At 38.5% G+C, this 21377-nt stretch overlaps 1 protein-coding gene across 1 annotated transcript; it reads right to left on the bottom strand.

The window, feature by feature from the left end:
* Positions 1-260: 260 nt before the first annotated feature.
* On the bottom strand, positions 261-3513 carry LOC107782829 (uncharacterized). The gene is made up of 3 exons (XM_016603764.2): positions 2820-3513; positions 2207-2374; positions 261-2093 (listed from the first exon to the last, which is right to left on the bottom strand). Exons 1-3 carry the CDS (start codon positions 3363-3365, stop codon positions 393-395), a joined length of 2415 nt encoding a protein of 804 aa, XP_016459250.1. The 5' UTR covers positions 3366-3513; the 3' UTR covers positions 261-392.
* Positions 3514-21377: the final 17864 nt, after the last annotated feature.

The following is a 21377-nucleotide window of genomic DNA, read 5'->3' on the forward strand; positions in this document are numbered from 1 at the left end:
AATATCATCATTATTTTGAAAAAAAATTACTCCTTCTGTTTCAATTTATGTGAACTCATTTGACTGTGCACACAGTTTAAGAAAGAAAAGAGAGAAAACTTTTGAACTTGTGGTGTAAAATGAGTCACATATATTTTATGTGGCTATAAATTATTGTATAAAGGTAAATTGTTTCTAAATAAGGAAAGATGCCATTCTTTTTGGCACGGACTAAAAATGAAATAAGTTCACATAAATTGAAACGGAGGGAGTATATAAGATGGAAAATATATAGATTTGAATTCATATATAAATAGTACAGTAAATAACTTTTCTCAATTGATTATTACAAAGTATGATATCTTCAAGTATCATTAATGTATTATCTTTAAATTTCACAAGTTTTACTACTACTATTTTGCTACACTATTGGCTAAAGCCCGTACTTTACAAGAAATGTCAAGCAAATTAACATGGCTTGAAGGGTTCTCCCACTGTACAAGTTCTTTGATTGCCTTCTCAATCTCTTTAGTCTCCTTCACAAGTCTCTCCATGCAGAAAACCAGTGCACTCAAACTTAATACCACTTGGCCCTTGAACTCCTCACCGTTGACAATTTGGTCCACAAGTTCTTTCGAGTGTTGAAAATAGGAACTGAACTTTTCATCAACTTCCTCTTCACTTGAAGACCTTATAGTATTATAATAAGTAGGTGATGTTCCTAACTCAACATCAACTGAAAGTTTCTTCTTCTCAAATTCCTTGTCAAGTACTGCTTGTGATTTGACCAAACTGACTTCCTCAAAACATTTCAAAGAAGAGCCAACAAAATCTTTGAAAAGCCTGAAATCAGCATCTAGCTTATTTACAGTTTCTTTCCAGACAAAATTGTCAATTTCTCCAGATTCTTGTTCAAGGAATAAAATTGCTTGTGACCCAAAATACAAACAGTCCACCATCTTTGATAATGACCCCATGAGCTTACGATAGCAAACACTATGAAAAGGCACAAACCAAAAATTGGGCTCTGCCTCAGCTTCCCCAACAAATTTTCCCATCTCATTAACATGGAATTTTAGTTTATTTTGGTTTTCTACAAAATTTCCCAATGATCCAAAGCTTATTGAGCCCATGCATTCATGTAAAATTTCAAAGTTCTTGGAAAGTTGAAATTTTGCTAAAGTAGAAGCTCTTGTGGGCTGTAACAGTATTTCTACCATAATGGAACAGGATAATCCAATGAAAGTCTCTGTTATTCTTGCTATAGCAAATTCACTTGGTGGACCAAAACCTTTTCTACCAAGAATTAATACTGCCCCAATAATGGCTGAAATTCCACCAGCTTGGCCGTACATTTGGCTTTGTCTCAAAAAGCTGCTGACAATGAACCACGGGAGGAGAGACAAGAATCTAATTTGCACGTATTTTTCGAAGACAAAATAACCTAAAATACCATATATTGTTCCCAAGACTGTCCCCTGTGCCTTATAATTTGCAACTTTGAAAGTTGCTTCTCTTGCACTTGCTAAGCTAATAGCAACCGGCAACCCTGCCCAAAATCCATTTTTCTTGCTATAGATTGATCCAAAAAGAATAGCAAGGCCTAAAGATAGTGAACATTTGAAAGCTGCCATGAACCTTTTGTTATTTATAGTAATAGACAAGTAATTGCTCCATGTTTTCCTCGAGGATAATCCTTCTTCATCGTGTTGCTTCGAATTAGTGGAGCCTTCTTTGGGTGGTGAGGGTGCAATTGGTTTGTTCAAAAGGAGGTTTAAGCAAAATAAAAAGAATAAAGAGGGAAGATGTTTTTTGGTTGGTTGAATGGTATGAAGTGTTTGGAAGAACTTTTGGGTATTTTCTTGGTTTGACACTGGCACAGTTGCTGATGACTCGAGGGAAATGCTGTTGACTTGCTTTGAGATGTGCTCTCCTAGCATATGTAGACTAGATTTTAGCTCTGAGTTAGGAATCTCAATTGGAAATGAAGGAGAGTTTTCCAAGGCAATTTCCATCCCCCTTAAAGGTGTTTGAATATGTTGAAATCTGCTCCCAGGGTTCTCTCCATATGGTCTTAAAAACTTGAATGGAAATCTTTCCCACTTCATGCTTTCCTGGTAAAAATTGTACCAGCAAAAAGGATATTAGGACACTAATTACCAGACATAAGAGTAGTAACTAATTACTCCAAATAACATGTGTAAATATATATTTCATGGGGGCTTACTTGCTTGGTTTTAATGCGCTGGAGAAGTTTGGCTCCTGTGCTAACTAAGGACTTGGCTTGAGAAATGAAAGCAAGTGCAGAAGTGTTGTCTTCAGCCGAGAAGGCCTTCACAAACAAGTTAAACCTCTCGGAAGCATTTTCAGCAAACAGCTTGCAATTCTGTTTCACCTGAAAACATAGAACAATCCTGTTATTCAAAATCATTACTAATGGAAATTAATACTTCACATCGATCCTTCAATTATCTAGTTATTTATCGTCAAAATATATCTAAATTACATGCATTATGTTAAACAGATTCACGACATGGAAAACATATACTGCTACTTTATACCACCCAGCTAGTTAACTGTCATGAAGTGGGGACAAGAAACCAAATAAGAGACCACGTTGCAAATTCTAACAGAGACGAAAATGCTAGGTGATGGAAGAGTCAAGGCACGCTCAAATTGACCTAAACATTACCTTATATATAGAGGGAGTAATGCGTGACACCAAGAAATTAATGCATGTTAACAAAAGGTGGTAAAGTGTCAACTTGATGTAGCACTAATATTATTATTTTCAAACAACTTCCATGCACGAGAAATGTTTATTAAGCTTGAATTCTCACCTCGCAGCATGCCAAGCTTGGGTAGGGAAAAATCAAGGCCAAAACACAAGCCACAACTCCGAGCCCTGTGCTAGCGGCAACATGAACAGGATGCATAATAGTTTCAGTTTGGCCACCATTAATATAAGCTATGACATAAACAAGAACAATTTGCCCTAGCGCTATGCGCTTAGCTAGCAAGTGAGTGTTTTCGGGCAGAACCACCACGAAGGCGCTCAGAGCTACCGCAATAGCAGTGGTGGTGGCCGTGAGCCGAGCCGGTCCGATTAACCACAAGCTTAGAATAGCAGGACAAACGCCCTGAATGGTGGCGTAAAGTGCGTGCCAGCAGCCGCGGAAAGTGTCACCTAAGGTTGCATCGGTCACAATAAGAATAACCGTAACGTACGAAAAAGCTGGGAATGCGACTTGCTTCTTGAAATATTTCGGGCCGAAAAGGGTGGCAACACCAACTATGGTGCAAGCCAAGGCTGTTCGAAGGGCGGAGGCAAGGCAAGTCCGCCACACGGCTCGAGTTCTACTCGATTCAAAGCTTGAGGTTGCCATTGTAAAGACCTGGAGATAACAAACAAAGAAAACCTATGATTTTTATAGATACGGAATAACGTTTTTTCCCTTAGCTAATTAAGTTTAGCTAAGGCTTGTGTTACGTCGTCTCTCAAGTCTCAATGAGAATGAGAAAATTGGTATGTGCATTTTAGAGGTAGGAGGGTAGGTGTTTTATAGAGGAAATTGATTTGTAGAACAGCACGTGAGACTTTAGTAGGACCCATATGGGAATGGGGGCCACTGGGTGGACACTACACCGCATCCAAGAACATTAATATAAATTAGAAACTACGTGGGGAAGGGGACAGTGGATTAATATATTGATGAGGATGATTAAGAAGGTTTTAAAATGAGTTAACAATGATCGTGCAGTAATATTACATTTATTAGCTAGAGAAGTACTTCAGCTAAAATGGTGAATATGAATTTGGATTACGTAACCAATCATTCAAATGAGAGAACTTTAATTTGTTGTTGAAATGGTGATCACACTATTGTGTCTACTCATGTTGGTTGAATAATACAGACAATACATGCTTGTTGCTTTAAGTTGTATAAATTAAATGATATTTCGATGAGGTTGGTGTAAAAATTTAAAGTTTATGAGTTTTAATTTGAATGTGTTGTCGAATCCATAACTCAATTTAGTCATTGTGTTTAAGACTCAATTCTGGTATGCGCATATATCTCATAGGGTTATAGTATAGATTTAACATATCCTTTAAAATTAATAGATGGACAAGAAAAAAGAAGCTAATTCTTCGAACCACCTTAGTGCCGTCCATCAAGCATTAACAGATTTGATATATTGGCACTCTTACTTAACTAGGTACAATGTAACTAGTGACTCAGCAAATTAGGAAGGTTAAAAAAGGTGCTAGGTTAGCAGAGGGTCCTCTACATACAAGAGCTGAAGCAGAAAACTTTGTAGGAGAGTCCTAAGTATAACATTACGAATATTTACAGCCTCATTAAAATGTGTAATTTGTAATATTGAAAATAAAATATGTTACATGTTACTAACAAATAGAAGTGACTTGATGGTGAAAATAACTTAAAACTCAAAACTTTAAACCATGAATTAGCTTACTAGTCCTTTGAACTTGACATTTACTTAAACCTACGCATGATCCTTCAAATGTGAAGAAAACAGGAATCTATAATATATAATACAAAAGTTTAACTTCTGACATACAATACCGGTACGTCCTAAAGAAGTTGTCATTCTATTTACTTTATACGTCAAGATCAACAGTACAAAACTTTGATTTAGAAACTTGAATTTTTTTTAGTATGTGCCACTGAAAATGTATGGAATACGCAGTATTTTTTCAATCTCTTATTTTTATCTTTTTAAAAACAGAAATTAATTTAAATCGATCTCATTAATACGCGTAGAAAATAGTTAACAGTACTGAAAGCCAAAACAAATTAAAGAAACGTATACACTAGCAGTTGCTCGTGATTAAAGAAAAATTACTTCCTTGAGAACTACGTATGAAATGCAGTATTGAGCAAGACACAGGAATCGAACATATTTTCTTTTGGTTCAAGTAGAAAGTACAAAAAACACAGAACCAAATAAACTCAAATAACGTAAATTCTATCTTTCATTTCAAATTCAAGCTAGAAAGACGTCAAATTTCTTAATTTGGATAAGCCATTACGATATCATATATCTGATATTTATGAATTAGTGTCTGAATGATGAAAATTGAATTCGGACGTGGGGGGGGGGGGGGGGATGGCCCCTACCAGTAGTCCCCTCCCTAATTACCGTACATGTGAGTTGGGATATGGTACTTGGTTGTGAATGGCGATAGAAAAGCATTATAATGAAAAGTAGTACAATATTATTGATATTACAACAATCTCCATTAACAACAGTTGCGATCACTAGCAACTTCATTTACCATTAATAGTGTGCTGGTAATTGGTATCCTAAACAAACAAACAAAAAAATCATGATATGGCTAGAATTTTCTACTACAATTTTACCTGCCAATTACTCCTCCATTGAACGCTATATACGTTATTTGTACATTATTTTCTTTTGTCGTGCTCTTGTCTCTCTTTCTATTGGAAGTGTTATCATTCTCACATTTACTACTGATCAAGTCGTTCAGGGAATACCTTTAATTTCTTTTGTGCATATCTATAGTTTTAATAACTGTAGAGAGAGTTCATTTAACATCTAGTTGATATATACCATCTTTCCTTAGCTTCTTGTTCATCATCGATCGTTCATAAGCAAGTTTCGTTCTACATTAAAATGGCTTAGTTAATTATCTTTGCATAATTAATAGTATTACTTAGATCACAGCTAAGGAAGGTTCGGATTACGCACTTAATAATGCTCTTTTTGAAGAAGACTGCTAGAGAGACTATAAAGATATATCTTAAAGACAACAGTATGAAATGGTTTAACCGATATCTAAAGAAGGCAAGATTTAGAATCTTGACTAATATATATTCTACCTTGATCTCAATCATCTCCTAGGTCTTTGTACTATTCTGGTTGGTTGTTAGCATTAATCACATGGGCTAACTTAATTAATTCTAATTGCACAACCTAGTATGAACAAACAAAGATTAGAACTAATCTGCACTTTACTGATGATAATCAAAGTAAATATTATCCTCCACTAAACAATAAGATGCCAAACATATGAAACAATTTTACCATTGGACTGAAAAGGGTTAAGGTGCTAATCATCCAATTAATTGCCAATTATAAGGAAGAGAAACTAAGCTTGTCGTACTAGTTCTGGACAAACACAATTTAGCTAAAATAAAGCTATGAAGCAGTACTCAATATTTTAATAAAAGCATTGTATGTGTAAAATAAGAGTGGTTTACCCTATAGGACTTCCACTATGAATAAGTTAGGTTATGGTGCTTGAGTTTCTGATCTTTGAAGATGGGAAAGGGTCAAATCGGATTAGGCATATATAAACTCCTGGAATAGCTTTTTAATATCACTTTAAGTTAGTTAAAGCAAAAGTTGCACATCGTATTCTTCCTAAATTATTTTTTGTTTTTCTATGGATAGAATCTTATTCTATATTTAGTTCTAGAAAATTACAAAGAAATTCCATTTTATGTGTATGTGTCAAGTAACGCAATAATTTATCGATCCATAAAGCATAGAGTTTGAATCAAATCAAATACAATCATCCCATTAATTTGATTGTTAATATATACAAGAATAAGTTTGTCTACTCTTCTGCTACGTCATGACAGTTTTTCTAAAAAAAAAGCATTTTTGAAGTGGTTTATAACGTTTTATTTAGCGTTACAATACATATGGGTTTAAAATATTGTTGCAACCAAAAAGAAAAGAGTTTGAAATATTATATTTAGATTATATGTGCAGACAAGGTGCGGTTATTACTCATGCCATATAAGCTTTACTTGGTTGGTGGAGCATTGCGTTAATTAGTGCATGCAGTGACGAGCCATAATTTTACTAAGATAAATCAAATATAAAAATTTAAGTACATGAAGAGTATTAAAGGAATATATATATATATATATATATATATATATATATAATTATTGGTAAAACAAAATCTTTCTGCGAATTGATATTAATTGACACCCACAAGTGAAGGCACATAGAAGACAAATTAAGGCATATATCACTCCCAGCTACCAACCTTCTTTTAACAAGCTGACATAAAAAAAGAATGTACATAGAAAGGTTTTCCTTGAAATTGGCAGCTGCGCCAGCTTAATTATCAATGATTTTAATTTTTAGATGGTTGGTTTCCCATGCAACTCTGTCAATAAACTAGCTATAGTTTTCTTTTTCCTTTTTCTTCGAGTGAACTTTCCTTTTTGTTTTTTCTTTTTCTACTTCAATTAAAACATATCAAGAAAATGGAAATTTAACACAAAGTGTAGAGAAGGACTAGATAAATATGTCTACGCACCAAAGTAATTGGATGGTTTGCGTGAAGAGGCGTTTTTAAATTTAAAATGATTATAAAATGTGTCTGGATGAGTTCTGGCATACAAAACTGGTTTTTGGCCAAGTACTATTCTTATTAGAAAAATTAGTTTGAGTTTTTCTACAAATTAGACTTTAAGTTCGAAAACACCTACTATGCAATTAACCTTTGCATTTTCTTTTTCCTTACTTCCAAATTCTTATTCATCATAAGAAAATTGCACGACTCTTTGTTGCATAGACCTGTGTTTAAATATGATTACGGTGCAGTCTGTACAGCAATTAGATGAAGGTTTTGTTTTGTGGTTTCTTGGCAATATATTATTTTAAGAAAAAGCCCTAAACTTCTCTCGTGGTTCCTGAAAATGATCACAAAGCCAATTGAATTCAGCAGGACAGCATTAGATAACTGAAGTCGCATTTTTCGAATTTGTATCACTCAACCATCGACCCCGAAAAGGAAAGAGAGTAACGATAACGATAATGACAAAAGCGAATGTCATTTTGTACTACAAGACATAAAAAGAGGAGGGGAAAAAACAAATTAAAAGAAATACCACTTTTATATTCAGAGCATATAATGCGTTTGTCATGAATATACTACAAACAGTTCTACCAAATATAAAAAAAGGGACGACGGTCCCTCCAAATAATTTTTTTCAATGATAGTGATTAGTAATTTAGAATAAATAGTATGTAATCTGCCGTAACAAGTTAAATTATAATGATTGTATAAAAGTTTATTACACCAATACCTTATATAATTTAAAGCCTTCTCATAACTATAGACCAAACCTCTACTCTGTATTATATTTATATACGGTCAAAACCGTTTAGTCCGTCGTACGGACTAGTCGATATGATAATACTTTGATCGAAGGGCGACTTCGTAATACCAGGTCGAGGTCCGAAGTCAGGTCATCAAGTTTCGAGTTCTAGGACCGGTCAATGACAAGCTCGGTATCATTATCGAGATCGTATCCAAATCGAACTACGGGGCGAGACGAAATTATCGAGCCTAAGATGCATAGACCGACCGATACCGACCCCGAATCAATACCAGACTCCGAGTCAGAATCGAGCTCGAGTCAAGATCGAGAGCTCGAGTCAATATCGAGCTCACAGACAGGAGCCGTTGCAACCACACTAGGAGAGAGAATCTTGGCAGGAATTAGGGAAAAACTAATTTTTCATGGGTTCTCCACTATGTATTTTTTATTATATCTAAAGTAGGATCCCTCTACTATAAAAGGGGATGATTGTTGTTTCTGTGAGACACACATTCACACATTATAGCAAAAGATTATTCCTTATATTGAAAGATCAATCCTTTGAGCTCTTTCACTTCATTTATTTCCTCTTTCAACAGTTTTTATCTTTCGTTCTTATAATCAAGATTGGATATTTCTATTTCTCTATACGATTTGTATCAAGTTATACTACATACCATTAGAACTACTTACAAATTCAACTCTATCTGATTTTTCGGGTAAACAATTTGGCGCCCACCGTGGGGCTGAGGATAACAATGATTGTTTGATACAAACCTGCAACACACACCGTTTTACGCTTGTCTTTCGAGAGTATCTTTGGCTTCAGATTAGCAAGGACAAACCCCCGATTAATGGCTTTACCTATCGACAATGAAGTCGGCTTTCAAGATGAAACCAACAACTTGATGCCCAAGGCCGGAAGGCCGCTTGTCGATGTCATTGAAACTCGAGTCGAACTACCACTAGACATTAATTCGCATGTGGCACTTGAAGCAAACCAACGTTCTGAACCTGAACATAGCATTCGTGATGATACTCGATCTGCAGCCCGAGACACCCATAACATTGAGGAAAACGACGTCAGCTTGCGTATGATTTTTGAAATGTTGCAAGCCCAACAGGTAGCGATAGCTTAGTTGCAGAGCCAAACCCAGCTACCGAGCAGGCCGGAGCCCGGTCCACCTCGAGAAATTGCCCACAGAACGGAGCCAGCCATAGTGAGGTCAAATGAGCAAGAATCAGGGACTACTCCCGAAATTTCCAAAATACTTGAGGAGCTCACAAAGCGAGTCGAAGCCAACGACCAAAAAAGTAGAAACATATAACTCCATGGTCGATCAGATCCCGGGGAATCCACCAATGATAAAAGGGTTGGACTCCAAAAAATTCATGCAAAAGCCTTTTCCCTCGAGCGCAGCCCCAAAACCAATCCCCAAAAAATTTCATATGCCCGAAATTCCTAAATATAACAGAACGACCGACCCCAACGAACACATCACCTCTTACACGTGTGCCATCAAGAGTAACGATTTAGAAGACGATGAAATCGAATCTGTGTTGTTAAAAAAATTCGGAGAGACCCTCTCGAAGGGAGCAATGATTTGGTATCACAACCTACCACCGAATTCTATCGACTCATTTGCCATGTTAGCAGATTCATTTATAAAGGCACACGCCGGTGCCATAAAAGTCGCAACAAGGAAATAAGACCTTTTCAAAGTAAAATAAAAGTATAATGAAATGTTGAGGGAGTTCGTATCCCGATTTCAAATGAAATGCATGAAATTTCCACCGGTCACAGACGATTGGGCCGTGCAAGCTTTCACCCAAGGGTTGAACGAGCAAAGTTCGATAGCATCACGTCGGTTGAAACAAAATTTGATCGAGTATCCAGCAATAACTTGGGCAGATGTACACAATCGATACCAATCAAAAATCAGGTCGAAGACGACCAATTAAGAGCTCATCCCGAATTAGTACATCTAAACAGGTCGGCTATGTCAGCTATTAAAAACCAAATGGACATCGATAGAGAGCCAAGGTCGAGCAGAGACCAATATCAACCATACATTGCAGATCGAAGGAACAATGGTTCGGGACGCAATTCCGTACGGCACAATCGAAGAAATGATCGAGGCCAGAATTCTCGGGGACTTATGAACAAGAGTGGTTTTGACAAATATGCCGATCCTATAAGGGCACCTCGGTTACCGGAATATAACTTCAACGTCGATTCATCGGGCATTGTATCGACAATCGAAAGAATCAAAGACACTAGGTGGCCCAGACCCATGCAAACCGATCCTTCCCAAAGAAACCCAAATTCGATGTGCAAATATCATGGTACGCATGGACACAAGACCGAGGATTGCAAACAATTAAGGGAAGAGGTAGCCCGTCTATTCAATGAGGGATACCTTCGAGAGTTCCTCAGCGACCGAGCCAAGAATCACTTCAGAGAAAGGGACACCAACAGAAAGAATGAACAAGAAGAACCTCAACATATCATTCATATGATCATCGGTAGGGTCGATACTCCACAGGGACCCGTACTCAAACGCAATAAGGTACCGACCACTGGGGTAAAACGAACCAGAGATTATATGCCCGAAGGCACTTTATCATTCGACAACGAAGAAGCAGAAGGCATTTCTCAGCCCCACAACGACGCTCTGGTAATTTCTATCCTATTAAATAAAGTTCAAGTTAAGTGTATTTTAGTGGATCCAGGTAGCTCTGCGAACATCATCCGATCGAGGGTCGTGGAGTAGCTCGGTCTGTAAAATCAAGTCGTGCCTGCAACTCGGGTCTTAAACGGCTTCAATATGACCAGTGAAATGACTAAAGGGGAGACTATTCTACCGGTGAACGTGGCTGGGACCATCCAAAGTACCAAGTTCCACGTAATCAAAGGAGACATGAGGTACACTGCCCTACTTGGAAGGCCTTGGATCCACAATATGAGAGCAGTACCCTCGACTCTCCACCAAGTAATGAAATTTCCGACGTCGGACGACGTGAAAATAGTATACGGGGAGCAACATCCTGCAAAGGAAATATTTGCAGTCGATGAGGTAACATCGATATCAACACTCTCTGCCTCGAAAAGATTGAGCATTAAAGGTAAACGAGAATTCAAATAGCAATCACAACCACCAATCTCGACCGAATCAGGGAAGCAGGAAATGGAAGAAGAGGAGGAGGATTTTCTGACCCCTCAAACTTTTATCACCCCCGAAGACTCTGACGCCACCAAAACAATGATCGAGGAACTGGAACAGGTTATATTGATCGAGCATCTGCCCGAGAAAAAGGTATACCTGGGAACGGGATTGACCCCCAAACTCAGGAAAAAACTTATTCAATTTCTTATTAATAACATAGATTATTTTGCTTGGTCCCATTTAGACATGGCAGGAATCCCACCGTCGATAACAACGCACTGGTTGAGCTTGAACCCTAGGTTCAAACCGGTGAAGCAATAAAGATGACCTCAGTCCAAGATAAAGAACACATTTGTAAAGGACGAGGTAACTAAACTTCTCAAAATAGGGTCGATTCGGGAAGTAAAATATCCTGAATGGTTAGCCAATATAGTTGTAGTCCCTAAAAAGGGGAACAAACTTAGAATGTGTGTAGATTATAAGGATCTGAACAAGGCGTGCCCCAAAGATTCTTTTTCACTACCTAACATAGATCGAATGATCGATGCCACAGCCGGCCACGCGATCCTTACTTTTCTTGATGCCTATTCCGGATACAATCAAATTCAAATAAACCCGGAGGACCGAGAAAAGACCTCATTTATCACTAAATATGGAACATATTGTTATAATGTGATGCCTTTCGGGCTAAAAAATGCAGGAGCTACTTACCAACGCCTAGTGAATAAAATGTTCGAAGAACAAATAGGTAAGTCAATAAAAGTTTATATTTATGGTATGCTAGTTAATTCCCTACGTATAGAGGACCATTTGACTCATTTGCAGGAGGCGTTCAAGATTTTAAGGAAATACAACATGAAGCTCAACCCCGAGAAATGTGCTTTCGGGGTTGGTTCGGGCAAGTTCCTTGGCTTCATGGAATCAAATCACGGAATCGAGATCAATCCCGATAAAATCAAGGCCATCGAAGACATCACCATCATAGATAGTGTGAAAGCAGCGCAGAAGCTAACCGGACGGATAACTGCCTTAGGCCGGTTCATTTCGAGGTCTTCGGATCGAAGCCACATATTCTTCTCTCTACTCAAAAAGAAGAACGATTTCGCCTGGACTAAAGAATGCCAACAGGCATTAGAAAAAATTGAAGCAATACATGTCGAGCCCAACACTGCTTCACACTCCGGAGGCAGATGAGAAGCTTTACTTAAACTTGGTGGTATCGTAAATTGCGATAAGTGACGTCCTAGTTCGAGAAGAGCAAGGTACACAATTTTCTATTTATTATATAAGTCAGACCTTAGGAGAAGCAGAAACTAGATATCGTCACTTAGAGAAATTGGCACTTACACTGATAAGTGCCTCTAGGAAGTTAAGACCATACTTTCAATGTCACCCCATATGTGTTTTTACTACTTACCCACTTTGTAATAGTTTGCATAAGCCTGAACTATCGGGCCGATTGGCCAAATGTGTCGTCGAACTCAGTGGGTACGATATCGAATATCAACCCCGTACGGCCATCAAGTCTCAAATTTTAGCGAACTTCGTGGACAATTTCATGCCAACCCTCGTACCTAAAGTTGAAAAAGAACTCTTGTTAAAATCGGGTAAAACATCGGGGGTTTGGACCCTCTTCACAGATGGTGCTTCGAATACGAAGGGGTCCGGACTTGGCATCGTGTTGAAACCCCCCATGGGTGGCATTATTCGGCAATCTATCAAAACTTCTAGGTTGACTAACAATGAAGCCGAGTACGAGGTCATGATTGCAGGTCTCGAGCAAGCTAAAAGCTTGAGAGCAGAAGTCATTGAAGCCAAATGTGACTCTTTACTAGTGGTAAACCAAGTAAACAAAACCTTCGAAGTTCGAGAAGATAGAATTCAAAGGTATTTGGACAAATTACAGGTAACTTTGCATCGTTTCAAGGAATGGACTTTACAACATGTGCTTCGAGAACAAAACAGTGAGGCCGATGCACTCGCAAATTTGGGGTCATCGGTCGAGGAAGACGAGATCGACTCGGGGACTGTCGTTCAACTCTCGAGATCCGTAATCGAGGAGGAGCATGCTGAGATAAATTCTACAAGCTTAACCTGGGATTTGAGGAATAAGTATATTGAATACTTGAAGAACGAAAAACGCCCATCGAACCCTAAAGAATCAAGGGCCCTACGAGCTAAAGTTGCTCGATTCACGTTGGTTGAAGATGAAACACTATACAGAAGGATGTTCGATGGACCATTGGCAGTATGCTTAGGACAAGGAGACACCGATTATGTTTTACGAGAGGTCCATGAAGGTACTTGTGGAAACCACTCCGGCGCCGAATCATTGATTCTCAAAATCATCAGGGCATGATACTACTGGAATAGTATGGAAAACGACACTAAGGAGTTTGTTCGAAAATGTGATAAATGTCAAAGGTTTGCACCGATGATCCATCAACTCAGAGAGAAACTTCATTCAGTACTATCCCCATGGCCATTCATGAAATGGGGGATGGATATCGTTGCCCCCCTACCATCGGCCCCATGTAAAGCTAAGTTCATTTTATTTATGACTGACTATTTCTCTAAATAGGTTGAAGCATAGGCGTTCGAGAAAGTGAGAGAAAAATAGGTTATAGACTTCATCTGGGATCACATCGTGTGTCGATTTGGGATACCCGCAGAAATAACATGCGACAATGGTAAGCAATTTATCGGCAGTAAAGTAACAAAATTTCTTGAAGACCATAAAATAAAAAGGATATTGTCAACACCGTACCATCCTAGTGGGAACGGACAGGCCGAATCAACGAACAAGACTATCATCCAAAACTTGAAGAAAGGGTTGAACGAAGCTAAAGGGAAATGGAGAGAAATTCTACCGGAGGTCCTTTAGGCATATCGAACAACATCGAAGTCCAGTACGTGGGCAACTCCTTTTTCCTTAGTGTATGGCTCTGAGGCCTTAATTCCAGTCGAAGTCGGAGAACCCAACCCAAGGTTTTGACATACATCGGAGGAATCGAACCACGAGGCTATGAATACTAGCCTCGAATTATTGGATGTAAAACGAGAAGTGGCACTTGTTCGAATGACTGCACAAAAGTAACGAATCGAAAGATACTACAATAGAAGAACCAACCTCCATCACTTCAGGGTAGGAAACTTAGTCCTAAGGAAGGTCACCATCAACACTCAAGATCATACTGAAGGAAAGCTCGTCCCAAATTGGAAAGGACCCTATCAAGTCCTCGATATAGTCGGAAAAGGGTCTTATAAACTCAGAACGATGGATGACAAAAGATTACCAAATAACTGAAACATATCACTTATCAAACGATATTATTGTTAAGGTATGATTTTCTCCCTCATTTCATCCATATATGTTCGACGCTAACACATTGCAGGAGTTCGACCAGAGACATCGAGACCTTAGGTTTTAAAGTACGCGTTCCACTCTTTTCCCCTTAGATCAGTTTTTATATCAACTGGGTTTTTCCGATGAAGTTTTTAATGAGGCAACAACTATGTGCTACCTGAGGACAATTCGACAGTATCCAAGGCCTCCTTACAGTCAACCTCGAATACTAGGGGGCCTTACCATCAAGAAAGTTATTTCATATCAAATTCATGTCAAACAGGGCCTCGATAGAGAAAAGTGTAAGGGCCAAATGGTCAAAACAAACCATGCCCGCATAGTTTTGCTTGAGCTTGACGCAAAATACGAACACATGTATAATGACTTGTAAAGGAAAAACTTCTTCTTTACCGATATCTCATACTTTGAAAAGTTCGTTCTACTTCATGATTCAAACAGGCCTAAAGGCCGACTACTATCGAGTTCGAGCAATCACTCACTCGACCATAAAGCCTAGGGGCTGCAATACTTCGAGTTCGAGCAATCACTCACTCGACTATTAAGCCTAAGGGCTATCTTAGTTCGAGTTCGAGCAATTACTCACTCGACCATAAAGCCTACGGGATGCAATACTTCGAGTTCGAGCAATCACTCACTCGACTATTAAGCCTAAGGGCTATCTTACTTCGAGTTCGAGCAGTCACTCACTCGACCATTAAGCCTACGAGCTACAATACTTCGAGTTCGAGCAATCACTCACTCTACTATTAAGCCTAAGGACTATCTTACTTCGAGTTCGAGCAATCACTCACTCGACCATTAAGCCTACGGACTGAGTTCGAGCAATCACTCACTCAACTATTGAGCCTAAGGGCTATATTACTTCAAGTTCGAGCAAACACTCACTCAACTAAATCCTCAAACTTATGAGCATTTTCATAAGACACAAATAAAACAAAATCTTCACTAGGCAGAAAAGAAAATAGAGACAAGTTGGGTAAAGAAAAGACCTTTATATATATGTTTACAAAACATCCGATTAGGACCTTACACGAAAAGATCAAAATAAGAAAAACCCTAATTATCTACAAGAGCAGTCTTTTTCTCCATCGGGCTCCTCCCCACTCTGAGACCAGCTATTGCTCCCATCACCGTCATCGTCATCATCATCATCGGAGGCCAAGGCCCCAGTATCAACTTCTAGCTCTTTTGCCTTTATTATCTCTTCAGTAAGATCGAAGCCTCGATCATGGATCTCCTCGAGGGTTTCCCTCCGAGATTGGCATTCGAAAAATTCAGCAATCCAATGTGCTCGAGTTCAAGCGGTCTCGTCTACTTCTCTCGCATGCGACTGAGCGGCCTCAACATCGGCCCGATAAACAGCCACAAATGCGTCTGCATCAGCTTTTGTCTTTTCAGCCTTGGCAAGTTCAGAAGCCAACCGAGCCTCGAGTTCCTCTTTTTTCCTTACTTGAACCAAGCTTTTCTCCTTCATACTCTGAAGTTGATTTTCAGCTAATGATAATTGTGCTCGAGCAGCCTCTTTATCTGCAGCAAAGCGGTCCATATTTCCTTTCCATTTCAAGGACTCCGCCTTTATCACATCGACCTCCTCACGGAGCTTCCCGGTCATCTCAAGCTTCTGCTGCATCTGTGAGACCGAAATATTAGCCATCATTCTAGTATCAAGTTCATATGCTTTTAATAGTTTCATTACCTGCTCGGACAGATCGGTCTGATCTTGGTGAGCTTTGGCCAAATCAGCTCTAAGTTCCTTGATTTCTTTTCCCCTTTGCCCTAAGAGGAGTTTAAGGGCATTCCTCTCATCCGTGGCCCGTTGGAGATCAGCCTCGTATCGACACAGCTCAGCTCCGGATCGAGAACATGCTTCTCGATGAGCTACCACGACTTACGAAGAAACAAGAAACAAAGTAAGAAAAGAAAAACAGACATAAGAGATAATACCAACAAAATAATTTAAGGCTTACCTGATTCAAAGCCTGCTGCACTCCGTGAAAAATATCCGATGCATCACTAGTGCCGGCAGCGTCCTCGACACCGATAAACAGGTCACAAAAAGGATCCTCTCCCTCATGATGCCTGTCTAGTTTGAGGGCCCGCAAAGCTTGGGCTTCCCGAATCGCCCCTTCGAAAAAAGTAGGAAAGTGGGCGAGTCTTCGATTGCTACTTCCCCAAGTGAGTCACTTGGGGCATTCTCTTCGTTTCAAAGAGATTCAAGGAGATCCCCTTCAGACATATACCCCATCTGTTAGATTCAATGGGAAGCATCCTCGATCTCCAATGACTCGGGGACTCTGCCCGAATCTTTCTCCGATATATATTCAGTTCGAGGCGGAGCCTTATAAACCACCATCGATCCAGCTGCCTGTGGAACGTCAGTGGTCTTCTTCGATCGGGCCACCAGTACGGACCCGTCGTCTTCCTCTTCCTCATTTTTGTCCCTTAGACGCTGAACCTGTTCTAATGTCAAAGGGATGGTATTCTTCCTTTACTTACGAGTCGACTTTGCCTTCAGTTTTGGATTTTCGGAAGTAGAGGCCCTTTTTCTCTTATTTCCCTCTGCCGGTTTAGAAACCGGGTCCGAGGCTTCTTCCTCGCCAGGCATGAGGCTCAAAACCGCATCTCTACCTAGGCCTGCACACAAGAAAATCGGTTGAATATGTGGAAAATATTTTGTTTGAACTCTCAAAACAAGAGAATTAGGCTTACCATGATTTTTGGCCTCCCATCGGCCCTTTGCCAAATCACGCCACGAATGTTCGGTGTATGTAGAGGTCAAAGCCAGGGCCCGTACCCAGCTCTTAAGATCGAGAACGACACCGGGCATCCAAGGAACCGCTGCATCACAAAAGAGATATCAGCGAGAAAGAAACAAAGAGACAAGGCGATAGGGAATAAGCAGCAGAATTACACTTACGCTTCATATTCCATTCTTCGGGGAATGGCATCTTTTCGGCTAGGATCAGGTCCGAAGTCTTCACTCGAACGAACCTGCCCATCCAACCTCGATCCTTGTCCTCATCTATGCTCGAGAACAGTACCTTGGTAGCCCGGCGTTGAAGTTTTATTAATCCACTTCGAAAGAGGCGGGGACTATACAATCTAATAAGATGATTGAGGGTGAAAGACATCCCCTCGATCTTGTTTGCAATGAAACGAATCAGGATAACGATCCGCCAAAAGGAAGGATGAATCTGACCTAGAGTTATTCGGTATTGACGACAAAAATCGATGATAACAGGGTCGAAAGGCCCTAACATAAAAGGGTAAGTATACACACTAAGGAACCCTTCCACGTGGGTGGTAATATCTTTATCGGGAGCCGGAATTACCACTTCCTTGTTATCCCAGTTGCAATCTGTCTTTAACTGAGCAAGTTTCTTGTTGGTTATCGAGCACAAATACCACGATACCGGCTCACACCGACCGGGAACTAACGATCCCTTATCGACCTTAAAATCGGAGGTGAGAAGACATGTTCCGAAAATAAACTCCTCAGGCCGTGGCTCCACCGGTGTTTTATCGACGGTGGGTTGTGAAGAAGAAGCCTCTACTTTTTAGGGACGATTTTCTTTTTATGTTTTTACCATTTTTTGAATTTAGAAGAAAGAAATAAAGAAGATGTGGTGTTTCAATGAAAGATTTTGCAGTAAAAATCACAGAAAGAAAATTTCGCACTTAATTTAGAAGGTATGTGAGAATGCTTAGGAAATTTTAAGATTAGAAGATGTAAAAGTGATTAATGGTTAAAGAAGGGGGTATTTATAGACTGAGCAGTTGCGGTCCAATATCGGTAACGGCCGACCACCATCTGACACGCATTAAATGTCTCAGTAAACTGAACCGATAGGACAACTATCGTGTTCATCACGACCGGATTCGATGCACACGTCAGTATATATCTAATCGTACCATTGAAAAATCATATCGTTTCTCGTTACATTCTTCCCGAGAAATACGGGGACTATCTGTATACGGTCAAAACGGATTAGTCCGTCGTACGGACTGATCAGTATGATAATACTTTGATCGAAGGGCGGCTTCGTAATACCAGGTCGAGGTCCGAAGTCAGGTCATCAAGCTTCGAGTTCTAGGACCGATCAATGACAAGCTTGGTATCATTATTGAGCTCGTATCCCAATCGAACTACGAGGCGAGGCAAAATTATCGAGCCTAAGATGCATAAACCGACCGACACCGACCCCGAATCAATACCAGACTCCGAGTCAGAATCGAGCTCGAGTCAAGATCGAGAGCTCGAGTCAATATCGAGCTCACAGACAGGAGCTGTTGTAACCACACTAGGAGAGAGAATCTTGGCAGGAATTAGGGAAAAGCTAGTTCCTCATGGGTTCCCCATTATGTATTTTTTATTATATCTAAAGTAGGATCCCTCCACTATAAATGGGATGATTGTTGTTTCTGTGAGACACACATTCACACATTGTAGCAAAAGATTATTCCTTATATTAAAAGGTCAATCCTTTGAGCTCTCTTACTTCATTTATTTCCTATTTTCGACAGTTTTTATCTTTCGTTCTTATAGTTAAGATTGGATATTTCTATTTCTCTTTACGATTTGTATTAAGCTATACCACATATCCTTAGAACTACGTACAAATTCAACTATAACTGATTTTTCGGGTAAACAATATTTTTGCAATAGAGACTTGTACTAATGCAAATCCATGCCTTCTTACCACTCGTGCCTATTAGAAACCTGTGATAAAATTATGTCTGACCATAACCGACCAGATATATAACATATGTTACATAGTCCAATAGGGTTGACAACTTACCCATTAAGTGAATTTGTGGCACTAGATAATAGGAGTACTAGTTATTTGATAAGGATCCTAGCAAAGATCAATTTATCATTAATTGGCAAACCATAATTGCGAAAATGGAGTGATTTCAGTGTTCTCTAGGAGAGTAATTAGTTAAGGAGCCCATGATCACATTTAAATTAATTATTACAGTATTTTTTTTTTTTTTGACATTAAAATTACGTTTTCCCTTTGGAGAATTGCAGGATAATGAAGCCGCATTTTATTTATGGTGACAGACTGGAATTAACATTCAACTAATTTCTAATCATCTGTAAACATATGATAGGAAAATTGATGGATTAATTTCACTGATAGTCATTGAATTATCTTTCAATTTCACTAAAGTCATTCAATTATTTTTTGTCACATAAAAGTAACTAAACTTTATTATTGTCACTTAAAAATTATTTTGCCTCAAACCCCTATCATAAATATGACATGTCATAAAATTTAATAAGAAAAATTCAAAAATAAATGCCAAATAAGCTTAAATGAGTCATACCCACTTTAGATCTATATCTCCCTTAATATGATTTGACCCAAAACCCAAATGAGTTTCGATAATTTTTTTTTATTAAATTCCACATTAGTTTAAAATAATTTTCCTATACTACAAAGTTTTTGCCTTTTCTGTTACATAATGCACATTCATAATTATTCTACACTAAAATAATCTATGCTAGAAAATTATTATTTTGTTTGTATGCCCTATCCGAGTCATTTTATAACTCTACTGAAGCTAAAATACTATTGTATCCAACTCACATAACAAATTTATAATTTTCTAGTGAAGTTAAAATACTATTGTGTCTATCTCGCATAACATATAAATGTATCATAAGCAGAAGGCTAATAAGAATTTATTTTCACAAACTACCATTCCATTAATTTCTATGTGCGTTGTTTTACCTATTGAAACCCATTTGGGTTTTGGGTCAAATCATATTAAGGGAGACATGAATCTAAAGTGGATATGACCCATTTAAGCTTATATGGTATTTAGTTTTTGATTTTTCTTATTAAATTTTATGTCATGTCATATTTATGGTAGGGGCTTGAGGCAAAATGATTTTTAAGTGACAATGATAAAGTTTAGTTACTTTTAAGTGACAAAAAATAGTTGAATGACTTTAGTGAAATTGAAAGATAGTTCAATGACCATAAGTGAAATTAACCCAAGAATTGATACAAAGTTCAACTAGGTCATCACATTTTTAAAGTAAAATGCATTTTAGAAAAACAACAAAAGTTTTTTTTTTCCTAGAGCAAGATAGTGACATATGCAGTTAGGACATGACAAATGCTTGGCACACTTCAATATGCATTGTCCAATTAATGGCCGGAATTACTTGATGAGGATGCAACTAAAGAGCAATAAACTATTTTTTCCTATTTTCCAAGACAATAAGTTATTTTACTAGTACAATTCTTTTCCACATTCCAATGACACAACAAAGAAAGAAAAATAAGAACGATATAAAATGAAAATGGAAACGTGGAAAAGTTAGGTTTTGTATGATAATGATAGCCTATCGGAACTGTGAAAGGTCACCAAGTTCATTAGACGTTCTTGACTTTTGTTAATTTTCCTGACGACTGAAGTTATCTTAGTGCATATTGTAGGTAAGCCATATTTGAATAATTTTTGAAATTAGCCACCTTACTTTTTATCTTCTTTTTTGCTTTTTAGCTCACGAAAATTCTTAACTACTTCAAGTTATTATTAGTGTAATAAAAAGTGTTTGTCCTTGAAATGTTTGTAAAATGGAAGCGCCACCTTCATCCTCATGGGCCAAAACAGGTAAAGCAGATTGGAGGAATTTCGATACACAAATCTTAAAGTAATTGGAAACACGAGTCAATCGAAGTGGATGACCTTCAACTTGCGCAAAATATCCACTAAAATCTGCGTCCAAGTATCGGA

This window comes from Nicotiana tabacum, chromosome 22, assembly GCF_000715075.1.
Source record: "Nicotiana tabacum cultivar K326 chromosome 22, ASM71507v2, whole genome shotgun sequence".
Lineage (NCBI taxonomy): Eukaryota > Viridiplantae > Streptophyta > Magnoliopsida > Solanales > Solanaceae > Nicotiana > Nicotiana tabacum.

Bases quoted from the DNA above. Each gene is read 5' to 3' on its own strand.
- LOC107782829 (XM_016603764.2), bottom strand. From the start codon at position 3,365: ATGGCAACCTCAAGCTTTGAATCGAGTAGAACTCGAGCCGTGTGGCGG. The intron at 2,375-2,819 runs GTGAGAATTCAA...CTATGTTTTCAG, and splicing joins CAAGCTTGGCATGCTGCGAG to GTGAAACAGAATTGCAAGCT. The intron at 2,094-2,206 runs GTAAGCCCCCAT...AATTTTTACCAG, and splicing joins AGCGCATTAAAACCAAGCAA to GAAAGCATGAAGTGGGAAAG.